We start from the raw sequence: 22,165 nt of genomic DNA, 5'->3' as shown, positions 1-22,165 counted from the left end.
ATATACTGTTCATGGTAGCACAATAATTTTGTTTGTTAGTGGTCCAAATAAGACTAATTCTACTGACAGTTAATGCATTATCTTACTGTACCAGTTCGAAAGCTGCGACTCTAGAGCTCTATACTTGGTAATGGAAGACCAGTTTAAACCTTTTTACAGGATGCCACTCACCGACTGACACACAAACGATTGAATTAATTATTTTGGCTTTATTAAAACTATGGCACTCTGTACATCAGCAGGAAGATATACAAGGTTTTCATTTTGCCATGGGATAGATGTCTACCCCCAATCAGGATTTCTCTTAACTGTGCACTTAAAGCAATGTTAAGTGTGATATCACCTAAATAAGCATTACACTGAAAAATAATGTGATTTAAAACAAAACAATACATAACGACATACATGCAAGATGACAATAATACCCCACATTGTTGTTTGTGCATAATTGCAATTACTCCCATGAAACCCAAATGACCTAATAAAAAATGACAAAAGTAGTTTAAACTGAGCACCACTGGAATATTCTTTTGTCAGAAGGATTGCTTGAGAACTGACAAAAGTACCATAAACCCACCATGAAAACGGTAATAATAAGGGACACCATTTGGCAGAGTAATCTCTACTACTTATTGCATTATTTCTGAATTAAATTAAAAAAAAATAAACTTTAAGATCTTGTCATTGAAAACCGCTCTTATGTAAAGCCTGGCAAGGTGACACTAAAACTGTATACAGCTAATCTCTTGGGTTATGCAACTGATAACATTCCTAATATCATTTTTATTCTAGTCAGTCAACAAACCATGCCACGTTTTACAAGCCTGATCAGATTGTCAGCTGCTCTGATGCATTCATTTACACAGCAGAACACAATGCCAGTGATACTTGGCAAGAAAGCTTGGCAAAGCTAGCAGTCGACACTGGGCATTGGGGATGTACTATTAGTGTTGCACAGTTGTGCGCCTGCAAGTCAAGTTATTTTTTTGTGTGCGCAGATCCAAACATGACTGAGAGCCCAAAATAATTACATGACGATAATCTTTTTAAACCTTAAAAAAAAAAAAAAAAGACCTAACAATGTGTCTTGAGCTGACGGATAACATTATAAGATAGACATCCTTTGACATTCAAAATTGCAATTTATACAATTAATACTCCATATATGAAGGAAAGATACAAGTGCTATACACAAGGCAAGTGCAAATTGACAAGCTTTTTTGGAGAAAGTGCCTGATCTCTTTGATGAGGATTTATGAATGAGAGCATGTCACATGAAGCCGACAGCAGGTAAATGACATACCTTTTGGGGGGGAAAACAAACCAACTACAGTGATCACGTAATTTCAGTTTTATAAAAAAATACATAAATAAAAACGTGGAGGTGTTCTGTTCATTAAGAAGTCCAGCTGCTTGTAGACCTTGCACACTGTGCACTATGAGTTCTTATTTATTTTGCTCGTAACAAAAGTTGGACTTTACATTTCATGTGTGTGAGTATATGTAAAACACACACACACACCGATGTTAAGAATTCTATGTGCAGTTAACAGCTGCTGTTTTCTTAAATACATTGACAGTTTTCACTTTTAAAAAAGGTTAAAAAAAGTTTATGCAGCAGCCTTATTTTGTGGATAGCAAAGATTTACATCATGGGGCCTTTGGTAAAAAAGAAAAAACATATATGCATCATTACGGAGGCTTTTCTTATGTACAGCTACGCAGCTAAAAGACATCCTGTGCCTTTATACAAGGAAACAAAATATTCAGCAGCTTATGTTCAGGCTCAGATAGCTGCTTTATATACAAGCAGCAGCAATGAATGTAAATATTGTGTACACATACAGTAACAATACTGCTTATCGAAGCTGCCAGCTGGAAACATAATGTTGCCTCAACGCTATTATATGTTCATCTACATTGCACACAGCCGCTATGATTTCCCGTGTGTTTCAAAGATGTATGCATATATTTTTCTTTTGTTAAACCAAACCATTACAGTCAAGTTATATTTTTTGCTGAATAAATCCCTCCAGTTTAATAATGACCCGAGCCGTGCACTCCATCACTCTCATGGCCACCTCGGACGTGTACCGATCGTTGGGAATCTGGGGGAAAGGCAGCAGGTCGGGGTACCGAGTTCTCAAGCTGTCAACGCCGTAGGCCTCCAGAATGTGCACGTCACTCGCCAGTCCTGCCAGCTGCTCGTTGTACTCCTCTACTTTCTGTGCGAGAGCCGTGGGCTTCACATCTTTGTCTGACTTTCCCCTGACTGCATAGTCCGCCGCTATCAGTGCCAACTTGGTGGCCAGGTAACATTTAAAACACACCCACTCGTTCGCATTCTTGTGTAGATCGTTCCTGGCTGCCGAGAAATTTGCCCTTGCTTGCCTCAGCCACCTACGGGCCTCTACTGGATTGCCGACAGATTTAAAGGTTGGCGGTACAAAGAAACGCGGCGAGTGTGATGATCCTGCATAGCCTGTGAACTGCTCTCGGAACTGCTGCCTCTCAGACTTATGGCTCGTGGCTTCCTGGTTCCATGACGTGTAGAATCTTTGGAATGAAAACTTCTCTGACTGGAAGCGGGTAGAAGATGCGGAGAATGGCCTCCGGGCGGCTCTGTCTGCAGCCTGGTCTGCTTGTCCTTGTTTCTCCATCCTGTTGATCTCATTTTGCAAGTGCTTGAACACTTCAGTCGCTATGTCTAGGTTGTCAGCGTTTTTGTCCGGGTGCCACTTGAGGTACAATCTCCGTATGATCTTTTTCCTTTCGGATTCAGGAAGCCTCCATGCTTGCTCTATTACTAAGGTCACTTCTTTAAGAATTTCTGGTAATGCACTGGCCCTTAATTTTTGGGGGGACTGCTTTGACGGAGGAGCTCTGAGACTCTCCTTTCCAGGAAAAAGAGGAGGCACCATCCGAGGGCCAGGGGAAGGGCATTCTGAGGGGCTTGTGGGTGTGGAAGGTGCACTGTCTCTGATGTGAGAACTGTCGTCTTGTCTAGAGAATTTATAGAGATCAAGTGAACTGACAATCTTGTACTCACTGTATCCAATATCAATCTGGAAGTATTTCCCTAGAAAGCTTGGATTCTCTTCCTCCTCTTTCTCTACCTCTTGAACTATGATAGCATAGGTGTACGTAGGCTGGTAGGACCCGTAGATGTCCCCTCCTTCAGAATCAACAAGGTACCCAACATATTCTCCAGGGTAAAACACATTCATGGGGTCCATTAATAGGATGTGGTGAATTTCAGCAGGAATGGGCGTTCCAGGAAGAGGAAGTTCAAGTTTTGAGGGCTCAGTGGAGTCATACTTGACACCCAAGTTGTCCAGTTTCTCTGTGATCCTGTAGATATCATTACAGCCCAGCATGGCAATCAGGTAAGATGTGTCCGAAATCAAATTGTCTGTTGCAGATTTCAGAGTCATGGCCAAGGCTAACAGGAAGTTGATATCCTTGCTGTCAGAGTGCTGGATGTAAAGATGGATCACTGCAGTCCCGTATCTTTTTAGAAAGGCCAGAGTTTCACTCCTGCTATGGGGAATGGGACTGAAGCCTTTTACTCGTAATGTCGTCTGCAGCTTCTCGAAGCATGAAACCTTTAATCCCTCACAAAGTGCTTTGCATAACCGAATGGCTTTTTCCTCATTGACCAAAAAGGCATTATCATTTTCGTGCTTCATAATGCGGATCAACCCTGTAATGAACTGTTCTGATGAAAGAAGCAACTGAAGACGGCCCTGGAGAGAGCAAAGAGCCCCGAACTGACACATTTTGGGAGTTTCTTCATCTAGCTGCTCCTCTAAAATACTGCTAAGGAGTCTGGGCCTGAGCTTTTGAGGAAGTAGCATAATTAGCTTGGTGTGAAAGGCATGGTCTTTTCCCAGGTAGCACTGACTCAGATCAACAAGCATCTGAACACCAATGTTACCCTGGATTCTGCTTTTGTAATGTGGAGCATCGTCAAAGACTAAAGTGTTGGACTTGGCCAGCCTGCCATCATGGCTCGGGAGATAAAAGGTTAAGTCTCTGAGATTGTCTAGGTCTTGTCGGATCTGAACTGGATCGTTTTGGAGACTTTTGAAAAGGCCAGAGACGGCTCTTTTCACAGTTCTCATTTCATTGGGGTCTAGTTGCTTGCCTTCAGAATTTCTAAAAATTCGACACAGTACTTCAATGTATTGCTTTGTTGACACAATGTCTTCAGTACCTAACAGCTTAAACAGCTGATGAAATGTACCAAGTTCTAAAGGTAGTTTGTACAAGTATGGTTTGAAGTCAGATTCATTGTCCAGATTGATGACGACCTCTTCCGGCTTGAGCAGTTTCCAGCCATCTTCGACCATAAGGAAGCCAACACCTCGTAGCTGATAGCGAAAATCCCGCTTATCTGCACTGAGAAATTCATATGTGCTCCTTAAGACTTTGACTCTTGTTTTGACCATGTCATCATCTGGGTTAACTATATTACATATATTCTTGCAATTGCTTATCACTTTGTCCAAAGGTGGATCCATATTGACATTCAGCATGGTCAAAACCAGATCCAGTTGTTCCTGTGCACTTAGACTGTTTCCTTCCTGTTCTTTGATGCTTGCTGGTGTGGCCTTTTCTGGCAGAATGGGGCAGGATGTCCAGAGTAACTGCATGACATCTGTTTGCTTGAACTTTGGATTCACCTGAGAGCCATTAAAGCGAATCAGAGGGAGTGTGCCATTCATCTCTTGGTGCTGTGCATGAAGCCGGACGAGTTCAACCGGGGCACGTTCTGGGCAGAGAAATGGTATGGTTGAAAGTTCCTTAAGAAAGGTGCCCAGAAAAAGGTCTGTTCTCTCATTGAAAATGTGATTGAGAAGAACATCAACAATGAATTGTACCTTTTCTTTGGACCAGTTCTCTGTCTGAGATTTTATGCTGACTTCCTTAGCAAATTGCAAAACCTGCTGTTGAGAAATTATGTACTTCAGACCTATATTCCTTAGGAATTCGATCCATGAAGTAAGGAACGATGTTCCATTCTTGGGCTTCGATGCTTGCTCTATTTTCTTGAAGAAATCATTGGATATGAATGCCTTTTCAGGCAGCATCACTTCAAACACCTTCACTGTCCGATCGAAGAAATTCTTTGCTGGCCTTAGTCGCTTTGTTGAATCATAAATAAATGAAAGACTTTCAAGTTTTTCATACAGTTGGTCTTTTATTCCTGAAGAGTCTTCCATACTCAACAGCCTGTCCTTCAGATACATAAGGTGCTCAATCTTTGCATCGTAGGAAAGGCTGTCAAACTTCGGTAGCAGATGTTTCAGGTAAACCTCAAGGTCATCAACTGGAACACAGCCAAGGAAACTATAAAGCTCCTTCAATTGTGGATTATCAACAAGAAAGGCAGATGATGTAGACTGGGCCCATTTTTCCATATCAGCAGAGGGAATGCTTTTTGTGAGAACATAGCAAGAACCAAACTTGGAGATGTTGATGTATCGCCCACTGACTGATTTGTAGCAAGGAAGCAGCTTCAGACTCTGTACATCTTCCTGAGACAAACTGGTTAAATTGCAATTGAAGTACAAGAGAAGTGCTTCAAAGTCATTGTCAATCAAACTTCCTGTGTTGAAGGCTGAAGTCTGAATCATGTACTCTAAAGCTTTTAGAAGACTGGAAGGATTGTCTATATTGGCTGTGTGCTGAGCCAGAAGTTGCACCACGTGATTTTCTTTAGGGCAGATTTTGTTGAGTGCAAGCTGAATGCATCCTCCTTTCATTAAAGTGTGAAAAACTTTGTCATTCTGTCCATTTGGAAAAATAGCAGCATATATCAGGCTTAGAGGCAACAAAATGTCACACTCTGGTACAACCAGTTTGTTGCTAGAAACCATGAATTTTATTCCTGGCAGCAAGGCCCAATCCTTCAAAATATCCAGAACAGTCTCAAATTTTGGTTTGATGTCTGACTGCTCCTCTTTGACACAGATATTGTCGCTTATGAAGTGCCATACATTTTTCAGCCAAGACTCACTGGCGTAGTTGTCTTTCCACTTGACCAAGGTCCTTGTTCTGTACTCCCGAGGCAGCACAGATCCAAGCAAGTCCCCAAAACTGCTGATGTCAAAGACTTTTGCCACACCTGATTTCATGAGGATGTTACTGTATTTCATGTAAAGGGTGTTCATGAAAAGTTCTTTTCTTGAGGGGATTAAGTCGTGGTGTGTTGTCAGAAACTTGGGGCGTTTGGAGTCAAACACTTGCAGGATGTTGTCCATTGTTATCAGAAGTGGCAACCCTTCTATTCTGATTTCATCTTCTTCTGCATCCTTGAAGCAATAGTCAACCAGAAGTTTGAGGCTGTGGAAAAGTTTGAAATTGGATTGCTGAAGCCTACAAGGCAACTTCCCAACCTGGCAGTTTGAGTCTGGGGATGAGAATGTAAGAAGGAAGTGACGCACATCCTCTGATGTCACGTAGCTCACTGGGATTCCAGAATCTTCCAAGCAGTGGTAAAGGCTGGCAGTCTCTTCACAGCTGTGGACCAAGTTAAAGCCAACATCTAAAAGCATCGCCTTTAGTCTGTAGACATTCTCTGCAACGGTCTTGCGGGTTGTAATGTTGTACTCCGTATTTTTAAGGTGTTGAAGTTCATCCTGAAGTAGGTTGTCAAAGAACGCTCGACCTTTAGTGGAAGTGGATGTGTTCACCCATGAAATATAAATCGCAGAGTGTAAGTCTGTGTTGTCCAAGTGAGGTGCCCGAACCACTGGAAGTAAGCGCTTCAGGTCAGCATGAATGCAGTTGTATACAGCCTTGACGAGGCAGTACCAATCGGGCTGAATGTCAAGCCGATTAACTGGGAAGAAGGACAGAAACTTTCTCAGAGTGTCTTTTACAATATGGATTGCTGTGCCTTGTAAGACCGTTATAGTAGGATCAGAGCCTGGAAAGAAACGTCTTTTCAGCTGAATTAAAAGTTCCACATAAGCAGGAGCAATCAAGGCTACCATGAGGTTGTTGTTCCAGTCACTCCTCACTCCAACTCCATTATCATCCCGCCAGAGGTTCCTCCTGGCAGAATCCAAAGCAAAGTGGCCATTCACATGAAAAGGTAGGCCTGTCTCTAAAGACAGAGGCAAGAAGCAGAAAGCTCGGTGTTGCTTTTTATAATTGTGGCTAATGCATGCAGCAACTCCTCCCCGAGGGAAGAGAGTTATATCCTCATTCTTGTGTGCTGAAATCACACTCTTGGAGACCTTTTCGATGTTGGAAAAGCCAGATCTGTTGCAAACCAACCAAGTCATCAAATTGCCGTCAGAGTCCTCTATGTCCATGGTGTAAGTGATCTGCTGGACGGGGATTTGAGTCAGCTGCTTCTTTTTTGTCACACTGTCAATAACAGAAGCATGAAACTGCTTGCGTTTCAGACGATCCCCATCTGTAATTTTAGCCGTCACAGAATATAAGACCTTCAGGTCACCTGTATTCTTTTCAACTTCACAGATTGAAATTTTCTCCATGTGGTTCAAGAACATGAGGAGTTCTGCGCCATCGGCTCGTAGTTTATCAAGGAGATTTTGCACCATTCTGTCTGAGGCAGGAACGTTAGAGATATCTGAAATCTTGGCCATGTCCACGTTGCGTATCGGAAATCTAAACATTGTGCAGCGATCGAGCTTGAAATGATTTCCCAAATAGAGATTGAGTACGTCTGAAAATTGTGTTCTGAAGTCAGAGTCTAAGTCTCTAAACATTCTCCCAGGGCTAACAGAAGTCGCCCCTGGTGCGTAATGGGCATGAGGATCAAAAATGCAAAGAATGTCATTATTTGAAATGAAAGAAGGGCAGTCTGTTATATGATAAACTGAATTAAAACCTATTCCATACTGCCCAGTCTTGCCTGGGTTTCCTTCCTTTGTCCCTCGTCCAAGGTTCTGGATTCCACGTATATCATCCTCTGTAAAAGGCTGATTGTTGAACACGCAAAGCGCTGGTCCCTGCAGTGGAATCCATTTATCGTCAAATATTCTGTCTGTCGGATGAGATCTTGGATCAAACACAAAGTATATTTCTGTGGCTTTGGCATCATCTGCATTCTGAAGAAGCTCCTTCAGCATTTCTTTTTCTGAAGGGTATGCATTGAGAATGCTTTTGATTCTGCTGGTAAGCTTTTCTTTCTGCCCAAACTCACTCCCGAGGGTAGTGAAGCAAATGTTGGAAGCATAACGTTCAAGTGCTTTGTGGCGTTTGGGTATGGCTCCTAGTTTCACTGCCACTTCTCTAGGAATGTCTGCATGGCAGTATTTCACAGTTGTGTCTCTGACTTTAATCCAAGGACAGTCGTTGTAGCACAGAGATTTAGAGGGCTGAAGTGTTAGATGGGAATCTGGTAAGAGTATTTCTCCATATCTACTCTGACAGAATTCCAGGTTTTTGTCCCTGATCAAACCCCAAATCCCTTCACTGATGATTCTGCGGCACAACTGAAAGTTTTCCTCAGAGAGTTGCTTTCGACCACATTCCTTTTTGACTGATTCAAGGACTGCTGCGAAATTTGCTACTGTGAAGCTGGGCTGAACTCCCACTTTCTCAAAAAGCTCACGGAAACTGTTTCTGTATTTATTAGGAAGTTGGTACAGGTATGGTGCCGAGTCGAAGTTCAGATGGAAAGCAACCTTGGCTGGTTCAACATATGTATTTTCCACAAGAATGAAACTAAAGTTTTTTAGCTCTTGCATTATTTGTTCATTTGCAGTTTCATTTTGCAACATTTCCTCATGCAGGTACTTGTAGCAGGCATTAGTAATGTTTTCTTGGTATAAGGTTATACCATCAAAGGATCTGGAAAGTTCTTTGAGTTGGCTTATTACAAGTTCAACAGCTGGCTTTTTTATTAATCCTAGAAAGTCCTTCACTGCCAAGGTGATAGGGCCACATCCTTTGAAAGATGGTGAATTTTCATTGAGGATGGGCTTCATCAGGCAAACAGTGTCCTGGTGGTCAGTTGTGTAAAGGTCAGTGGCTGAAAACATGGTTGAAGGTGGAAAATTATTCCCGAACCATGGTAATGAGAAACCAGCTGGCTTGGTCAGAAATGGAAGAAAGCAAATATTCTGGAGCTTTATTAAAAACTCATCTGCTCTTGTGTCTCTTATTTTCAGCTTCTCATCTATCAGGCTCAGGAGTATACTGCTTCGGAGGCATGCTGCAGCGTGATCACTTTCATTCAGTGCTGCTACTGACTCTGTGCGTTCTATTAGGTCGTCCCAGGAGATGTCATCCTTGACCATTCCTAGTTGTAGCAACTTGACCAAGCACACTGGATTTAGGTAGTCAGCTGTGGTTCCATGTGGGAAACGTCCATCATTGGTGTCATACAGCTTTGCCACTCTTCCTTCGGGATGAATGAGTCGTGAAGGCACAACAAGCTTCTGGGATTTGGCAGAGCATGGGATACATGGTGTCACTCTTAGGATGGCTGCAAACTCCTCTACTTTTTCATTGAGGACATATTGCATTAAAGGGTCACGTAGATCCTTCTCGATATCTTGGATGTGTGGGAAAAATACATCCGAGAAGAACTGTTTTTCTGTCAAAGTGTTTTCCATGAGCATTCCCTTGCAGCCAGCATCTTCAAAGCCTTCTTTGACCCAGTAGGGAAGCTCAACAGCACAGAGGTCTTGGGATCCACTCTTTCTTAGATACTTCAAAAATATCTTGAAGGCAGCTGGGCCAATGTCAGGTCTGCACAGCAGAGAGTCATCCAGGAATCTCACATGTTTGATGGACACCCAGGTTTTGCCGTCTGAGAAGACTTTTGCAAGGTCTTTGTCACCCCCCTTAGCTATTTCTTGGTAAATGCCTTGGCTGACCAAAGCAAAGTCATCATGAACAACACCAGGGTCAGGCCAGACAGCATAGTAGTTGTAGTTAAGCAGTTCACCATTAACTGCCATGACACGCAGCATACTGAGTGCTTCTAAGTATCCCTGGACAATCACATGTCTCATGAAAACGGAGTTCCAGCGTCCTTTTGTGTCCGTCTTCCAGATCTCCTTGCGATTTGAAGTCACAGCAAAGCAACCATTGATGTGGACAGGTAGTCCGGTTTTGATTCGGAGAGGTAAATAGCAAAACACTTCTCCAATAGGAGTGGGATTTGTCTTTACTGTCCAAGTGCGGTCTTCATTTTCTGAAAGCAATACAGCAACACCTCCACATGGAACTAACCCAAGTCGTCTTCCAGTTTCATTCATTGAAAATTTGAGGGCCTCCCCAACATCCATGCATGAGCAAATGAGCCAGTTGGTAAGATCTATTGCCTTCTGAGGTACTTCATCATTCCCTCTCTTGGCTTGGGAACCTTTGGCAGCAACTTCAAAATAAGAAGAAGGATCATCATCTGAACCTCTGAAGAGGGGAGACTGCAGATCAACAATGCGTCTGAACACGTTATGGAATTCCTCAACAACAATTCTTATGATGCAGCCAGATCGGGGGATGTCAGAGGGCACTCTGTTGGTATTTGCTACTTTCTTCATCACTTTGGCTGCTGATTTTAAGATGCTTACAGGTCCATAGGAAGCTTTAGAGGACCACACACTCTTGTTTATGGTGACTACATCTTGTGATGCTGCAGGGTTAGGCTCTTCATACTTCAGGTACTTCAGAACCATTGAGCCAACATGCTGAGTAAAAAGGATCAGCCTGTGCCCACACATACTGAACTCATCAACAAGTGAGTATATATCTGTGGTATTATAGTAGAGACTACTGATTTCGCTCACTGATGCCTCTTGCTCGGTTCTGAATGGGAGTCTAAAGAGAGTTCCATTGTACTTGTACGGTAACTCTTTTGAAAGTGGCAACTGGCAATTAAAGACATTGATGAATGGCTTGAATTGGTTTGGAAACTTTCTTAATCGCTTTTGTTGTTTACTCCAGTTGATCTTAATTCCAGGATTGGACTTGTCCCTGATATGTTTGCTCAAATGGTTGATGTTAGGGTCAAACATGATCATGAACTCTCTGCTCATGATTATAGGGATATCTGTAACATGATATACTGAATTAAAGCCTAAGCCAAATTTCCCCACTTTGTCAACTTCACATCTCTTCATAGACCCACCCAATCTAGTTATATTTACAAAGTCAGTATCCGAGAAGGTAGAGTTGTTGTAAGACCATAAGGATGGACCGTGGGAAATGGACATGCCAGGATCTAACAGGTTTTCTCGCATGTCAAGATTTTTCCTCATGTCAATCAAGAAGCTGCACTCGGTTGCACTGGCGTCATCAGCATTTTGTAGCAGCTCCTTGAAGATATCTGAAACAGAAGGGTACTCTTCTAGAATGTTCTTTATTCTGACTGTCAGAGGTTCTCGTTGGCCTGATTGTTCAAAGCCCAAGTTTTCCGGGTTGATCAGTCTTGTGCTCAGACATGGCACTTTTAACCATTCTGCAGTTTTCATTGGGATGTCATCATGAACCAAAATAATTGGTTCAGAGACATCATCAAGCAAGTCGTTAAGGTCATCCACTTTAATGTCACAGTAGCAACATTCATGTATGGGTTTCATTACCAGTTTGCTTGGGTCTTTGTTGTACAGGATGGGGATGGGTGTGTCTAGATCTACGGAAATCTGACTGCTGTAAAGCCATCGAAGGATGTTAAGCAAAAGCAGGAGGTTCTGCTTACTCTCTTCTTTTGTCAATGCCTGCTCACTTCGCTCATGAATGATCATGATCACCTCAAGTACATGGTTAGGAATGACCTCTTCAACTGATCCACAAAACTGAAACAGTTTATTGAACTTCACCATGGTTTTGGGTAAGGAGTACAGGTAAGGCTGAAGATCCAGGTCAGGAATAGGTTTTAAAACTGTTTGCATGGGTGAAGAGAAGGTTTTGCCTGTCCAGACCCAAGCAAATGGCAATGACTTCACAGCTTCTCTTGCACTTTCCAGATGCTCCTGCATGAAGTCATAGATTTCTAGAAGAATCTGTTGAAACTGGTACCAGTCTTCTGTGGTGAAGGCCTGAGATCTGTGCCAGTCAACTACAGCCTTTAAATGCTTTAGTACTTTGTCTACTTTGGGCTCAATCGATAACTTAAGGGCCTTTTTCATTCCTGCAGAAATCCGCTCTACGATGGCAACTGACGAGCCAACTAATACTGCTTGGGACAGGTCACACATCTCACAAAGGGAACTGATGTTTAAGTCATCTCCTTTCCATGCTAGGGAATGTGGATAATTCAGAGGTCTTTCTTTACAGACTGGTACCCATTTTAACTTCTGTAATGAAACCTGGACTTCTGGTGACTTCACTAACTTGGTTTGTTTGCACAGTATTGTCAGCAGTGTTTTCGCTTTCTTAAGCAGCGGCTCCCATTCCGTTTTGGTGTTGCTCTGTAACTCCTCAATTTTCCGTGCCACCTGCAGAATGTCCTTTTCACTCAACTGCACTTCATTTTTTAGGCCTAACTGTCTCAAAGAATGGAGAATATCAGGGGACGAAGTGAAAGTGCTTGGGGGAAACCGTGTCTTTTCGTCTGTGTAGAACAGGTTTTGTAAAATTTCTAGCTCAGGATCAAAGAGTTCTGGGACTGCAACATGCTTTCCTGGGGAAATCTGTATAAACTTCAGAGACGACAACCATTCTATTATGGCTGAGTTTTCATTTTTTAGGAATGACAGATGCTTAAGCACCCAAAGCATGATCTCAATTACTTCCTCTTTTGAGTAAAATCCCTTTTCAATGTCTTGGATAATGAACTTTAAACACTCAGTGCTTTTCAGCTGCTCCACATTCAACATTTTTATGAGACGAATGGCAGCCTCATCGCTGTTGTCAATTACATTGATGGATAACCTGATGTCTGCCGGAAGCTTTGCTGAATGATGTAATGCTTTCGCACTTTTCAACACAGTAAATGCTGGAGTCCCTTTCTCTGGCGAAGGCCCTATTTTCTCGAAGATCATTAGTTCCTGGAGAATACGTCTCTCTTTCTCTGCGATGTCAGGCAGACCCGCCAAGAAACCTCTCAATGCTACTTTCTGCTTGGCAGGAAAGGATGACACTTGACTGGCCACTTTCTGGGTAGATGACCTGTCCATAATTTGTAGCACTGAGCAGGCTGATGGCTGGTGGATGTATTTATTCAGGAGAGGGTGCTGCAAAGATGGATCGAGGCATTTGATGATGATTCCTCCAAGCTTTTTAATGATCTCTGGGAGGTGCTCGGGGAGAGGAGCTTCCTCTTCATGTTCTAGAATAATTGGGGATGGAGTTCGGAGTCTCAGGAGCTCTAAAGAAGTGATGTTGTCTTCCAACAGCACATTCGGGATCAAAGGCATATCCTCAAAAATACTAAGGTCTTCAGGGAAATGTATGTAGAGGTACTTCCACACCATTTTGAGCCAGGAAACTGTAGGATGTTTCTTTTCTTGATTGCCAGGGTTCCACTGGACTGCCATGTCTTTTGAAGGCCACACTGTCGTCAAAATGTCCTTAATAAGACGAGCAGATCGTTCTGGTGTCAGCAGTTGTAGCTGAGTGCAGGGTCTTCCTAGAGAAAATAAAAGGGATATCAAAATGTGAATTAACAACCACATTGGTTATGTATACACACACACACACAGATAAATAGATAGCTTTACATATACTTATAATTAAATGTATTCACATCTTTCATTTAAACAATGTAATTTGGTTTTTCATTAATAAGTATCGATCAAAAATATATAAACTTCCTGTCTGTCGGTTAGAATCCTTACATTTTTCTCTAATCAGAAACAGTGATCACCAAACTCTGAAAGCCATAATAAACAAAAACTCAAACATTGTATCCCCAAATAACTGTTTAAAAATGAGTGAATACAATTATACACTTAGATAGGCTCAAGAAGGAATTTATGTACATAGGGACTGAGGATTAGATCAGTACAGCCTGCCAGCCTATTCCTCAAAGACAGAAAAAGGATAGATGATAGATGGAGGTTATTAATGTATAGTGCCTAAGGGTTGAAAGAAAATAAATAAATAGATAAAATAAAAGGAAAGAATAAAAATTAAGAAATTCAAAATTCTGCTGATGTGCATTCATTAAATTAATTAACCCCTGTATTTCACCCATAAAGGGGAACTTTCAGCAGTATCTTTCCCCCTGCCAGCTGCCTGTGCTTGACAGCTCTGTCTGACGCACACCGCAGGCCAGCGGACCCTGTCTGAGCCTGCCTCCCATGCTGAGGCACAAGGTATCGTATCCTCTTAATCAGATTAAACAAAACACACACTGAACATAGTGTCATAAACTAATATCAAATCTTGTTTAAAGGATACACAGCTGTTATGTGGTAATTTGTCTCTGAGGTTTTGGGTTTTGAGTTTTGTTTGAAAGTGTGGTTAAAATAAAAAGTTGTATTAATTGCCTGGAGTCCTTAAACAGACTAGATGCAGTATGAGTTCAAAATTTTAAAAAGGACATCTAACTGAGATTGTATTTCACAACGGCAGTTATTTTTTTTACTGTATTTATGCCACAGGGTGTTTAGTAAGATGGATGCATTTTTCTAAATAGCTGTAGGATAATTCCTCAAAAAAATCAACATGTCGAAACTGAAGCAAGTAAACTGAGAATGTATGCTTTCAATCAGACATCTTAGACTGGCCTATTCTGACACAGAGATTTGAACATATAACACTGCCAGAGGGAATAAATAAAGTTTAACCAAGTGTTTTTTTTTTCCTTTTAGTCTGCTGAATCATCCTGTTGCATTATTTGCCTTTCCTATATTAACAGAACGCAACGGTACACAGTAACATACACAACTCGATGTGAAAAATACATTATAATGGGATCTGTATTTTTGGCTAAAGATGGTAGAAACACATCTAAATGGCAGATAATTTACAATATTAATACACTTAATGAACAAAATTTAACAAAAGCATAATGCTGCCATTGAAGTTAAAAATATAAAACTTTTTTTTTGCTGCAGCACACTAGGGTCATATAATTGAAGAAGTGTAGTCCTTCCCTTTGAACTTGAGTTTTGGGTTCACTCCTTACATTCAACAGGCTCACGAAACCGCCTTGAGCCTCCTTGGCACCATCGTGGTAATTATATTGCAACCCTTTGCAACACCATGCAACATAAAAGGACAAACTCAAAAAGTCAATGTAAGTCAGAAGTAAACCAAAATATTCTTAAAAATACTTTCTGTACTGGTCTGTTTTGTTTTTGCCAGTCACTGGTTTCCTTGTTCTCTCAATGGCCAGACAAAACTTAACCCAAATATCTACAGCTAAAGAATGCAAATACTTTATAATAAATTATAAACTGTAAATGTGTTACTAAAATAAAGTGTGCAAGTTAACTACAGTTTCAGTTTTTGTTTGCTAATGCGTTTTTTTACCCGAGATAATGCATATCTACTGATATTTTCTTATTTGTGACCTCTGGTATTTTGCATTAGTCTTTACCTATGCAACAGTATATAATAATAATTTTAAAAACTGTCAAAAGAATCTGTACTTTCCATTAAGACTAGGGCTGCAACTATTGAATATCTAGGTCTTTGAATATTCTGTTGAATTTAAACTTGGTTATTGTAATAAAATAAATTTTAAACAAAATATTAATTTTATTGATAAATGTTTGTTTTGCAGTCTTTCAACCAAAATGAAGCATTGCTGCAGCTGCAAACATTAATATAATAGACAAAATCTTTAATTATGCATTTTTAATCGTTGGCAGGCACAATTTAACAACCATGTTTTGAAGGAACAAAATACCCATTACACGCATCCTCTGCACAGCTGGTGAGCACAGGGAGATGTTTTCTTTTCAAATGCGCAGCCATATATATTGTACTTTTGTGTCATGATGCGATATGCAGAGAGAGCAGCACACGTTGTTAATTGTTTTTTGGGACACAATCCATTTTTGTTCATCCGCCATCATGAAAATCTCGAATCAAAGACTAACATAATTGATCTTTTTTAATCAACATATTGCAATAGTTAAAATAATAGGAAACATCCTTTGGAAAAGGCCAAGAATCCTCTTTTCTTGAACAGCAAATAGTTTTCATCCTTACAAGATCATGCAATGCATGCAGAAAAACTCACGATTAAACAATAACAACCTTTTGAATGTTCTAACCCCATGTATGCATCATAAGATTTCACTGCTTGCTTTTTTATGTTAGTTTGTGAAATTGTATTTCAAATAATGCAGTTGACATGGTTAGAACCCATCATTAACCAAACCATGCATTCTGTTTGTATTCATTTCCACTGTTTGTTTATAATTCAGTCCCTTAGTCAGAATTATACATTTGTACATATATAAGGTACAAAGTTATGTAATACATTCCACTGCAGTTAACTCCCATGATTTAAAGACATTAATCAAATATGACCTTTCTTCTTTGGACTAACATACCACACTAAAGACAAAAACACAACACCAAACACAGAGCTTTTTCAGGTACACACACAAATCCCAGAAAGGTCATTAAACACATATATACGGATTAAAAACTAACTGGTTTATGTAATGCTGTTAGGGCTTCCATATAACACCACATTCACTTTCCTACCTGAGAATCCCCAGAGAAGCTGCTGTACTGAAATTTAATTGAAGACAGATAAACAGCATAATAAAGATGAATGAATATATATATATATATATATATATATATATATATATATATATATATATATATATATATATATATATATATATATATATATATATATATATATATATTTCCCCCAAAATATTTTCATAACATGGTAAGAAAAACACAATCATTTTAAAAAGTACAAATTATTAATCTTTAATTCAGACTTTTTGGAGTATCAGCATTTTCAACCAATGTTGCCTAATTATCCAGTTAAATGTTTACAATATTATTATTTATATATATATATATATATATATATATATATATATATATATATATAGAGAGAGAGAGAGAGAGAGAGAGATTCTGAAATTAAATATAAAAAATATTATATCCTTTACTGTATCTTACTGGAAAAGTCATGTAATTTAAACAATTTTATAACAAATTATTGGACTTCGTCATGGGAAAGCTGCTGTAAATATTATATTCACCATGAAATTTCAGGTTAACTTTTTTGCATGAAATTTTCCAGATGTTCCAGCTGGGCACTTGTCTCAGAGGAGTTAATTTGTCATTAATCTATCAAGTCAATTACTCTTCTCATTCCCTAAACAGATTGATTTCATACTGCCCATTTTATGCAATTTATATCAACTAAATCTATAGAGAAAAGAAATTTGGCTTTAGTCAAAGGTCACTGTTTTTCCAAGGATAGATTTAAATGTAAAGCTCCTAAACTTTGTCTTAACTTGGTTAAGACAGGGTGAGTGGGATGTTTAAGTGTTAGAATTCAGTTACTGTTAGAATAACTATATTATTTGATACGTGCATTTAATAATTGAGGGTATTCCCTTTCCCTTCATGATTAATGTGAATGTGTTGAAGACTACAGTTCATTTTCATGCACTAGTCTTTTTTTTTCATGTTGTTTGGTTCATTAACAAGTTTTGTTTCCTGGAGCACAATATAATCAACAGTTCCCTATTTAAAGCAGCATCATTAGGGAACAGACAATGGCAGGATTGAGAATATCCCTCTTACTTATGCACACACAGTGGCAGCCTCTGTCTGTGCTCAGTCACACAGACCTTCGAGAACGAGCCGCACTTGTCCATTCCAGCCGAGCTGCGCTTAAAAGCCCTGATATAAATGGGCCAGCAACAGGACTATGTAATGGTCAAACTAATCAGCACCGAGACCAGGGTTTTCTTCACCTGACTGAAAATCACTAATGGTGCCTACATGGGCGGAAAAAAATAAACGTTTCTGTTTTTTAATTTTATGCTCCCCTTGCCTTTGTGTCCCATTCACTGGTTTAATTGAAACATTTGTTAAATCAGCATTTTTCCGTGTTGGATCTTATCCCTGTTGGCAAAACTCAAGGTTGGAGGAACATGTACAGGCTTTGATTGCTGCTAGCAAAATGACAAGAAAAAATGCAGCTTTGAATGTACCAGCTCAAACACACAGAGATCATAAATTCTCCCTCAGAAATGCCCCCGTATTTAATTTCCCACTGGGGCCTGTAGTGACCTATAGTACAGTCAGACGGGGCTTGTTTGAGACATAAACCCTTACAGATCCATGGTTTCATTTATTTTTGTGTGAAAGCAGCAGGGCAAGAATGAATGAATTACAGCTTTGTGTTTTTTAGGTTTATATAACACTGTGCATGTTTGTAAACGCAGTGTTATGGATGGATATCAGACCTTGTTGGATTTTACTTCTCTCCTGTGTCTACATCATCAATACATTGATAGTGGTTTTCAGTTCAATTTTAAAACCTCCACCATCACAGAGCCATGTATAAGGTCAGTCAGTGTTTAGACCCACAATATGGAATTGCTATATGATGGAAACAATGTATCATGGATGAAGGTTGGAGGTTAGATATAGAGAGATGATTTATAACCTGGAACATTTGGAAGTTGTAAGAACAATACTTCCAAATGGTTTCAGTGTAATACTGGCTTAAACCACATCATTAGATTTATCTCATAAATATTACTAACACACACATTTACTAAGGACACAGAATTACATTGGAACCAAGCAAATGTTAATAGAAGCATATTCTGATGTATATCCTAGTTGCTCAAGAGAAGATCTTCACAGCAAACAATCCTTCGTACAGAAAAAAAATGTTAAGGGTATGATTTGGAGAAAGGCACTGTTATTGAGAGAGAGATCATTCGAGGCCAACACCATAGGTCTTTCACTCTAAACCATACACACTGGTCTTGTTTAATACAACAGAATGCTAGGAATGTTATGTCTGTGGTTTAATTTTTCTTTCTGAGAATTGAAGAGATTTACCTCGGCTTTTGGCTGCTTCCTTCAGCACTTCCAAAACGGATGGCTTTATGCTTTCTGAAAGCAATCTTCCACTGAGTCCAGGGAACAGAGTCCTAGTGTGCAAACAGAAACATGGCTTTAGAAAACAAAATCTGAAGAAAACAGAATTGCAGCACCAATTACAGTTACATTTCAGTACAGTATATATCACCTGTCAAGCATGCTAGTTGACTAGATGAAGAATTAATGAACAGGTATATTAATTGTTTTTGTTTTGTTTTTTGTTTTGTTTATACAAATATTTTGTGTATAAAACATCCACTTTATGTCCATGTACATTCAATTCAAAGGCTGTTGGATATTATGCAACACGAGGCATACCTTGGATAGTCCTCGGAGGTAATGTAGACGGCATCCTTCTCGCTTACAGATGAAGAGAAAGCCACGAAGGCCTCATTCTGTAGAGGCAGGAGCTCCAGGCCAATCAAGTCACTGAAACAGGCATCGCTTAGGACAAACTCCAGGAGGTGCAGCTTCTCCAGGGAGGGCCCCTTGTGCCTGAACTTACGCAGCACGTATCGTACCACACCAGGAGACACCTTCTTCACGGCCTTCGACTCTGGGATGTAAGAGCTCAACACGTCCGCCACGGTAGCTGGTACCTTGGCCACCTGCATGCCTGAGCTCTGGAGGTAGCTTATCACAGTCCCCGTGCTGTCAATGCCATCGTCCAGCTCAGAGAAATGTACCTCGTCTGCTTTCAGCCAGGACTTGCTCATGGAGTAAATGACCGGCTGCTGGAGTAGATGCTGTAACAGAGGCTCCAAGATAGGTTTCCAGCGCGCCCTGATTTGACTGATGTCTGGCCAGGCCTTGTACACACCTTCAGCTGAGAGTGGGAAGTCTTGGTCTTTCTTGGTCTGGATCCTCTTGATGGCCTCCAGCAGAAGCGTGGAGTAGGCCCTGGGGACCACATTGACAATGAGGAGCTCGTTCCACAGGGCAGCGGGGTCTCGCCACTGGTCCACCTCTCTCCACTTTATGCTCCGTCGGTTGTCCGTGAGGCCGAAGAAGCCACTAACGTGGACAGGAAGCCCAGTCATGCTCTCCTCTCCAGGGGGAAGGGGCAGGAAGCAGAAGGCTCTCCCCGAGAACCCACCTGCTGCTCCCTGGTCCTCATCCATCCCCATCAAAGGCATGGCGATGCCAATCGTGGGGATGAACTTCAGGTCATCGGCCAGACAGTCCAGCTCATTGCACATGCCTCGGCCTCCCACGCTGTTGCAGACCAGCCAGGACATTTTGTGCGTCTCCTTGGCTGTCTCGTCCTCCGTCTCTATATTGACCTGATATGTTGCGCAGGTGACGCTGCTGCTAGGCACGCCATTGCTGTAGCTGTCTATCGCCAAGCCAAGGCTCTTCAGCGAGTTTGGCCTCTCAAGCTTCATCTCCGGGTTCTCACCGGCCGTCACCCTGAACAGCATGCGCTCAGTGCCGTCGGACTCACGCACGTACAGGGACACCACCTGCACGCTCTTGAGGAACAGGAGCACCGTGTCTGCATCGGCCTTGAAGGACTCGAACAGCTCGAGGACCTTCTCCTTGTTGTAGATGTTACTGCTCAACTGGGAGGGCTTGACACGGAGAGGGAACCGGAACAACGTCCCCGGGAAGCTCCCGTCCTTGATCGTCTTCTCAGAACTTCCAAATAAGCCAACGTATGGCGCAAACTGGTCGGCATGCTCCGTGATCTCTTTCATTTCTGTCTTCAAGTTCCAGCACTGTCCTGATTCGTGGGGGCCAAACAGTGTCTGATGGGGGTCAAGCATGCCAATCTGTTCACCACTGAAAATGCTGGGAACATCTAAATGACAATGGAAAAAAATAATACATGGAAATCAAAAACTCCATTTGACAGAGTGACTTCCCAATCAATGTGGTAGTTTTCTTCTATGTAGCTCATTTCAAATTCCATTATTTATTTGTGTAGAACATTTTAATATAAATAAAAAGTTAAAAGTAGATTGAAATTTCAAACTCCTAAATGTCTGATTCAGGTTTCTATCGATCATCTGGAAGGATTTCAATGACATGCACAACCCGCTCACCTGTGATGTGATAAACCGAGTTAAATCCAATCCCAAATCTTCCAACTTTCAGAGGGTCCTCCCGCTTTCTGCTCCTTGCAATTTCCTGAATCCCATTCCAGTCTTCCATAGTAAAAACTGCATTATTGTAGGCATACAAAGCTGATCCTGGTACAGAAAGAAAGAGAGGAATACAGATTATCAGTGAGTGAGAGCGGGGAGACAGTAGGGCTCAATTTTCTGGGTCAAAGATAAATGTTTGCTTAAGCCCGTTAATGCCATTTCAGATATTGTGGAATTAATTTGCTTAAAGCAAGCGGTGATTTGCTCTGGTTTTCATTGCATTAGACATTTTAATCTCCGCTTTGGAGCTTAAAATACACATGAAATATCAGTTAGTGATTCACCCACCTTGATACTGTCCCATATCATCTGACCACAGGGATTCGCGGCCGTACTCCGTCTCGTCATACATGAATTTAACCTCCGTCGCTCCGGCATCTTCTGCATTCTGAATCAGTTCCTGAGGGGAACGGAGTAGATGTCTGTATCTGTGCCTGTTTTGTGTGTATCAGTTAAGGTGCCAGGCAGTGTGTTTCTATCAATTAAGATAGAATCGAGTCTGATAAAATGACATCTGATCACATCTGCTAACAGAAAATGCTGAGATGGGTTGTTGTTGTTCTTCATTTGTTACAGAGCACAATCTCTTGTTTTAGTTTTCACCACATAGCACAATAATTAATGTCACAACATGCACCGTCATTGCAGGAAAAGAATGTGAAATGGCCATGATTTTTTGTTTTGTTTTTCAAGTGTCATGCTTAATGCAATAAAGCTATACAGTAGAAGCACAATAACAGTAGTCTAACTTAATGTTTTAATAATGTTCCTCACACTAGTAATATAAAACACCCCATGTACTACATAATATCTTACCATATCTATACAAGTAGTTGCATCAGTATAACAGCATTGCTCGTTCACTTACTTTAAGAATTTGCCCTCCCTCGGGGTACCTTCGCAGAATATCTTTTAGAAACTCGACCAGGGGTGGCGTTGTTTGGCCAAACCTCCCTGAAAAAAGATACAAAAGGAATTGATGTAACTGTCAACTCTCTGCTTTGGATTAAAAAAAAAAAATTATGAAAACA

The 22,165-nt window shown here is 40.9% G+C and overlaps 1 protein-coding gene across 1 annotated transcript; it reads right to left on the bottom strand.

The window, feature by feature from the left end:
- Positions 1–189: 189 nt before the first annotated feature.
- On the bottom strand, positions 190–22,057 carry sacs (sacsin molecular chaperone). Its single transcript, XM_066699631.1, has 6 exons — positions 22,003–22,057; positions 21,423–21,534; positions 21,033–21,179; positions 19,306–20,788; positions 18,946–19,037; positions 190–13,561 (listed from the first exon to the last, which is right to left on the bottom strand). The coding sequence occupies exons 2-6, from the start codon at positions 21,484–21,486 to the stop codon at positions 2,007–2,009; spliced, it is 13,341 nt and encodes a 4,446-aa protein (XP_066555728.1). The 5' UTR covers positions 21,487–21,534; positions 22,003–22,057; the 3' UTR covers positions 190–2,006.
- Positions 22,058–22,165: the final 108 nt, after the last annotated feature.

The sequence above is a fragment of the Amia ocellicauda genome, chromosome 3 (assembly GCF_036373705.1).
Source record: "Amia ocellicauda isolate fAmiCal2 chromosome 3, fAmiCal2.hap1, whole genome shotgun sequence".
NCBI classification, from domain to species: Eukaryota; Metazoa; Chordata; class Actinopteri; order Amiiformes; family Amiidae; genus Amia; species Amia ocellicauda.
This window is presented reverse-complemented; position numbering and strand designations above follow the sequence as displayed.